The following is a 7,525-nucleotide window of genomic DNA, read 5'->3' as shown; positions in this document are numbered from 1 at the left end:
CCTTAGGATAGGAAGAAGCAGACGGCATTTCGGACCGAGATCCTTAATTAGGACCAATCAGCTCTAGTTACATTTTTTTTGCAGCACAGTATTTATAAGAAAGCCGGTAACTTAACAGAAAAGTAATGCAATGACAATAGGAAGCAAATACGACGAAATCTGCAGCTACTGTAAATTCAAACAACACACCCACAATGCTCGTGGAACACAGGAGGTCAGAAGGCATCTATAGGGAGAAGCACTGTCAACGTTTCGGGCCGAGACCCTTCGTCAGGACTAACTGAAAGGAAAGATAGTAAGAAATTTGAAAGTAGGAGGGGGAGGGGGAAATGTGAAATGATAGAAGACCGGTGGGTGTGGGGTGAAGCTGAGATCCGGAAAGGTGATTGACAGAGAGCTGGAGAAGGGAAAGGATCATGGGACGGGAGGTCGAGGGAGAAAGAAAGGGGAAGGGTAGCACCAGAGGGAGATGGAGAACAGGTAGGCTGATGGGCAGAGACAGAGAGAGAAAAAAAAAGTGGAGGGGGAAAATACTAAATAAATCAGGGATGGGGTAAATAGGGGAGGAGTGGCATTAACGGAAGTTATAGAATGGTCTCTGCCCGAAACGTCGACAGTGCTTCTTCCTACAGATGCTGCCTGGCCTGCTGTGTTCCACCAGCATTTTGTGTGTGCCGCGATGACAATAGAACTCAGTCACCCCAGAACGCAGAGTCGGAGAGTGTGTGGTATTATATTTCTAGTGTAAATATCGCAGGAACGTTAATTTCAAGATGGTATGTGGGAATATGTCGGCACTTTAACAATGTTTTTCTTGAACTTTGAAAATAAATTTGAAATTTCCATCACATATCGACAGTCCTTAGAACTGCACTTACATTTTCGTTAGATCTGTTGTCATGTTCTTCAATCTGGGATTATGGTCTGCGTTTGCATTTGAAACAACACGATACATTCCTAACATCTTCGTCAATTGCGGTGAAGCTCCAAAGTCAGAAACAACCACAGACCAGCCACCCTCAAACCAGCGATTAAAACCGAACAGCGCTATTCCAACGTGTCCTCCATGTTCGCCGGTGCCATGTTGGAGTGTAATTGTGCAAATCGGCTCGTCGCGCTTGATCCGCTACTCAACTTGATATCCCTCTCAACTCTATTGATCCTGTCTTCTCCCCGTAACCATTTGAATCAGGAACCAATGTACCACCAATGTAAAGATACAGAGCGACCTGGCACAGTATTTGTACCTTGAAAAGTTGTGGATGTGGAGGTATGCCTAGTTTATGCACCTCAGGTAAGAAAATGTCTTTAACGGAAAAAAAAAATTGTAGAGTAAGCCTTCCCTTTGTTCAGCAGGGAACTGGAGTCATTTGGCTTACTGCTGCAAGTATTTAAGGAAACAGCACGCAAATAAGGATAATTGCTTGAATAACCTCAAACGTCGTCGACATTTTAGCTTATAATTTCAATGGAGTGTTAACACATGCATAGTGATATACGACCCATCTTGCAAGTAAAGAATTTGAACACCCAGGGTACCAATTGAATTATGAACGCAATGTTGGACAATTCTGTATCTAATTGCCAATTCTCCGTACAGACTTCCGAACATATTTCAGACATCCAAAAAGGGACTGCGCTGTTTGCTTGTGCTAAACCATAAAAGTGCGATTGAGAAATCTCTGACACGAGGAAATCTACAGATGCTGGAAATTCAATCAACACACACAAAATGGTGGAACGCAGCAACCAGGGCAGCATCTATAGGAACAAGCAATGTCGACGTTTCGGGCCTGGACACTTCGTCAGGACAAACTGAAAAAAGAGATAGCAAGTGATTTGAAAGTGTGTGGCTGGGGGCGGGGCGAAGGAGATCCGAAATTATAGAAGACATAAATCACACCTTGTTTTCAAAGTCCAGCTACTTGGCGACGAAGAAGTGACCCTCTGCACTATCAAAGTATTTATCTATTTATATGATTCGGCTGTAGTAAAAAAGGAGATGTGTACTTCTGAGATTATTTTGTGTCTCTCCGGCTAACCGAACGGGATCAGTGAACCTCTAGGGATACTGTTTGTGTCAAGTATCTGGGCCCATCTTGCGGACGGTTGTCTCCGGTACTCCCCTAATATTTTCCTGGGCACTGTTAAATATCCCGGATCTTTAGGTCTATTTCACTTGCCACGTAAGCAGACTGTTTTTCTCCTTACCCCTCCCCGCGGTTCACCGGGTCCTGAAATAGGGGGGCAAGCAGTGAAGCCTCGGCCCGAAACGTCCGCTTTTTATTGCTGACGATGGAGATATCTGTCCTGCTGTTTTCGTCGAACAACTTGTCTGTGTCAGAACTTAGGTACACAAATGATATCCAGTAACCACCCACGTCAATTTTCGGTATACTCTGCGGACAGGATTGTGACTGTGTACACAATTGTTATAACACATGGGTATGTGAGTTACTATCGCAGTTCTGTCATCTTCAGACCTTCTGACCATTGATCAATCCCACCAATGCGGCATTTACGCTTTCAGAACAGCCGGACACCTGATGTTTCATTTCTGTTTCTCTCGCCATTCGCTGTAATCTCTAAATCAGAGTACTGTGCGTGAAAATCGCCGGACGTCAGGCGCTGCTGAGATACTCAAACCACCCACTCTGGCACCAACAGTCATTCCCTATGACCATTAGACTTTCATCAGTGAAGGTCCAAAGATCACTTTTCTTCTCCATTCTGACGGTTGATTCGATCTGAGCAAGAACCGACCCCCTTCACCATGTCTGCATGTTTTAACATATTCAGAGACTGACAAATGATTGACTACATAGATGCTCACGGAAACGAGCAGTTACATAAGTGAACATAATTAGCGGCCAGAGAGTGCACTTTGTACCGTGAAGAACATAGCCAAGTAATTTGATTTATCCCGGAAAGAGATATTTCAGGTAGGAAGGGCAGAGCAGTTCTGCACAAACAGACAACACAATAAAATTTTTATTAAACGACAATTAAAAAGATGCGGCCAGACGCAGGCACAACCTTTCTGCGACCACCGTGAAATCATCACGGTTAACTGCGAGTTAAACTCTGCCTTCCCAACCAAACAAGGATACGAACGGGATAGAGCGCGGCAATCGTCAGCTGCTCTCTGAATTTCGATTGGGTCACGCCGTATATGAAGGTGTTTGTGCAGCAGCTAAAAAGCTGAATCACAGCTCCCGCCCGTTGCGCCATGAAAAGCCGAATGGACGTTTCCAGGTCCGTGTAGAGGCACCGCAGCAAAATGAAGACAAGCGTGGTTGTCGACCAGCACAGGAGGAAACTCGCCGACAGGGTGAAGAGCAGAACGATGGACTGTCTCCGGCTCTTCATCTCCGGATCCTGCTGCTTTTCGCCAGTTCTCTGTCCCCGGAGTCCCCTGCGGACTCGGCTGGAGGCCAGGATCCGTCTGACGGTCAGGATGTTCAGTAACAAAATGAGAAAGAAAGGAAGTAGCGGATTTAACAGACGGTCCATCCAGTAAAACAACTCGAACCCAGGCTCCATGTGAAGAAGTCCCTTGGACGGGCACGTCCACCATTTCCCGTCAAAAAGTCTAATTCCAGCCTCCCGATGCAGGAAGTAATAAGGGACGTTCTTTAAGCATAACAAGACGCACGTTGTGCCAATAACCAATCCGGCAATTCTTGGGTTACAGTACTTTGCCTGAATCTTAAACCAGCAAATGGCTACAAACCGATCGAAAGTGAACGCCACAGTCAGCCACACGGAACAATCTAATGCCACGTAACAGAAGACGTAGTGGACTAAACAGAACGGAGGGGGAAGCAACAGCCAGTACGCTCGGTACGCCTCGACGATCTGAAAGTACCCGACTTCGATAATCACCACCGCAAGATCGGCCACGGCCATCGCCACCAGATACCGAGTGATGCCTTTGGAGAGACCACACTTTCCTCGGCTGAGTACCACGATCGCCACTAGGTTAACTGTCAGAAATAAATTAAAAAAAGAGGAGGAGTTCTGACATGCATAACATGCAACCAAACTGCATTTTAAAATATAATTCCAGCACTGCTAGACATCTTGTCATAACATTTATAATCGAAATCGCCATCGCTATGCGACACCCACAGGGGAAATGTCACTGTTTGCAATATCACGGCAGACATGAACTTGATTAATATTTTCGTCTCAGATGTTCGCGTAATGTGGAGATCTGTCCCACGTCTGGACATCCTGTCAGAGGAATGAAACCGACTGTGGGCTTTTGCTGATGTATTCCATCCTTTTCCAGGTCCGAACATCAAATTTCACCTTTCAGGGTAATACAGAAACAACGCGGGAGGAACTCAGCAGGACAGGCAGCACCTCCGGAGAGGACTAATCTGTCTACGGTGTTGGACGAGGAAATCCATCAACTTTATCCGTCTGTGCCATGCAGGATACGCAAGCACAAGCTGAGTTGACTCTGAACTGTTCCTTCAGTTTGGTTAAGCACATGCCAGGAATGGAAATATAAATAGAAGGCTTTTATCAGCCACGTATTTGAATTTCGCTAATGCATTCCACGAGACAAAATTCGCTTTTGATACGATATAGCAATGAATGTTGCTCAACGAGTGAACTTGGCGTTCCCGATCTGCGGTCCATGGATCCCTCCTTTGATAGTTGAGGTGAATGTCAAACATTCGGGGCGAGATCCCCGATGTAATCGTAAAGATACCTAATTGTCAGAGAGATTATGAACGAAGCAGTTCCAACAATGCCTGTGAGCAATCAGAGAAAAGGTTACTCCGTGAAATATGAAAGCATTGAAACGTCGTGGAGAGACGGAAACTAGTTAGAGTGAGATGCCGCCACTGCACCCACACAACACCGGACATCAGAGAAACATTAAAAAAATCGTTCAGGTTATATCTATGAAAACAGATAAAAGGGTTGACGTGTCCGGCCAGAGACTTCATTATTGAGCCTCTTCTCCCATCCTATTATTACGTGCCCTCCACACATCGTTTCTTGTGCCCATGAAATATCTCTGCCTTAAACGTCGTCTATTTCCATCTGTAAGGGAAATTTCCCAATCAGGGGTAAATGGACTTCTCGGTTAATGGAAGGGTCCGTGACCTTAAATTAAACGGTTTGGGAAGACCTGCCATAATTGGCACCTGACTTGGTGAATTCATCAATCATTTTTCTGCGATTGTCCTTTTCGCTTTCCAGCGTTTGGAGAATCTCTCAGGTTTTCGTTCGCAACAAACCCGAGTGTCCATGATAATTGTCCAGCAGATCGTGATGATTTACGGATGAAACATGCCGCGAGAAATAGACTTCAATGAGACCTGCACACAGAATTATTCGACGTTCGGAGAAGGCTAAAGACGATTCATTTGACATATTGCAAAATCCCAATGTTTACGGGAGACTTTACAGTGGGTATGAGGAAATAAAATTATCAATCGATTAATACATATATCACTGGATTAAATGGAAGATAAAATGACGAGCGAGATGTTGAAATAAAATATCACGATCTGATCACCAGTTAGAACTTGGAAGCCTTACCAGGGACGCCGATGGCTGCAATAACCGGGTAGCATATTTTCCTTGCTGTATCCATGCAGTATTTGTGTTCTCCGCTTGGAATAATATTTATCCAGAGACGCAAGTAATATCCGGCTTATTATTCTGTAATTTTTTCCAAAATTTCTAATCCATAAGAATAAACACGAGAAATGAAGCAGTAAGGTTCACAACGTCTACGGTTTCTGTGCGCCTTAATGGTTCATTCACAAGTCAAGCAAAGAGACTGCATGTTGGATCTTATATAGCAGATTCTGTTTGTCGATGACGAACGCAGCTGCGTACCATATGGTGTTAATTATCATAACCTCACAAATAATACGGCTTCCTCTGTCTTACGGGACCTGGATCCCCAGTGCAAAAACCACGATTTCTTTTGTGCAGAAAGAAAGCCGTTATACTAATCATGGCGTCCCCCCACCCACGCTTCCGAAGATAATCAGGTTCCATTGAAGTAGAGCAAGTCACAAGCCTATTTTCCGATCATGACAATATATCCAGAGGCGTTCCTCAGGGGTCAGTATTTGGACCATTTCTTTTCATATTGTTTCTTAATGATTTAGATAGTGGAATTGATGGCATTCTGGCAAAGTTTGCAGATGACTGGAAGTTAGGTGCAGAGGTAGATAGTGCTGAGGTAGGAATGGGATTGCAAAAGGTCTAAGAGAACTTGGAAGAATGGTTCAAAGCGTGGAGGTCCATAGCGGGCATAGCGGGGGTACTCACTTCTGCCGCCGGCGTGGGATGGCGATTCTGTCAGGACCCTGGGGACTTGTGGAAACTGTGGTGATTTCTTTCGGACTTACAGTCCTTTAACATCTTGGACCATTTTTACTGTGATCATAGTCTTTTTTTGTAAAATTATGCTGTCGTTTGCACTGTTGTAACTATAAGTTGTAACTGTGTGGGTCTGTGCAGGACAATACATATGATGTGTTGCAAATCCAGTCATGAATTTATACTAACCATTGGCGGTATAGGATTGTGGATGATCCTATCAGATTGAAGCTATTGTCAGGATGTCGGTGTCTGAATTTTGTTTCAAAAGGGCAAAAATGGCACAATTCTGCCCCGTGATTTCACAGAACAAGAAGCACTCCTATCTTGGTACAACTCCCAATTTCCCATCCTTTTCTGTGGCACCTTGAAGTGTTGTCCGGCCGATCGCAATGATGGTACTTTGGACCATCAGATATTCGTCACTGTTTCATGTGCTGGATTTCCAATTCCTCCTCCGCCAGGCGACTCGTTATTTGTGCCGCAGAATATTGGTAGGCGTGTTCGCGTCCCGTAACTCAATTATGAGATGGATTTGGGGAACAAAGTTCCAAAGTGCTGCGACGTGGAACATTTACGGCGGGAACAGTGAGCAAGTTGATTAATGTCCGCATTATCCTCATCTCCACAGATCAATATTTCACTCAGTCCTCGCTGGGGTTTATATCTCAGTCCGCAGTCAGAGAAGTGAAGAAAAGGTTATCATATAACTCATCGATAAATTTCGTAGGCTATATCTATGTCACATCTTTTAAACATCTGACGACTGATTGAGGTCGTTAAATGATTCGGAAAGTCAACTCCTCTTAAATTATAATCAGCAACTTACAAGTTTTGTAGACAAGGTTATCATTCATTAAATCATGAGTTTTGTGAGAGTGAAAATTGAACATACTCCGCCATGAACAATGTCAAACATGAAAAATTAATGGATGCTTTGGACTCAGATTAGCACTTTCTATAAATTTTAAGTGTAGAATGTACTGTGTATGTTACTCAGAATGGCTTCTTTGTTTTGTTAAGAGTCGGAATGCTTCCTTGTCTGACAGGTGTTTCTCTCGCAGTTGTTTAGCTTTAGACTTGCTGATATGGGGATTGTATACATTTGTTAACCAATGGGGAATGTTATTTTGTCTTGTGAGGCTGGGAGCTTGGGGGGTTCGCTGTT

At 44.2% G+C, this 7,525-nt stretch overlaps 1 protein-coding gene across 1 annotated transcript; it reads right to left on the bottom strand.

Annotated features, from left to right (window-relative positions):
• Positions 1-2,207: 2,207 nt before the first annotated feature.
• LOC132387078 (probable G-protein coupled receptor 139) lies at positions 2,208-5,617 on the bottom strand. Its single transcript, XM_059959433.1, has 3 exons — positions 5,563-5,617; positions 3,115-3,986; positions 2,208-2,399 (listed from the first exon to the last, which is right to left on the bottom strand). Exons 1-3 carry the CDS (start codon positions 5,615-5,617, stop codon positions 2,208-2,210), a joined length of 1,119 nt encoding a protein of 372 aa, XP_059815416.1.
• Positions 5,618-7,525: the final 1,908 nt, after the last annotated feature.

Source organism: Hypanus sabinus, unplaced genomic scaffold (genome assembly GCF_030144855.1).
Source record: "Hypanus sabinus isolate sHypSab1 unplaced genomic scaffold, sHypSab1.hap1 scaffold_151, whole genome shotgun sequence".
Taxonomy (NCBI): domain Eukaryota; kingdom Metazoa; phylum Chordata; class Chondrichthyes; order Myliobatiformes; family Dasyatidae; genus Hypanus; species Hypanus sabinus.
The sequence above is the reverse complement of the archived record's forward strand: the minus strand, read 5'-3'. Positions and strand labels throughout refer to the sequence as shown.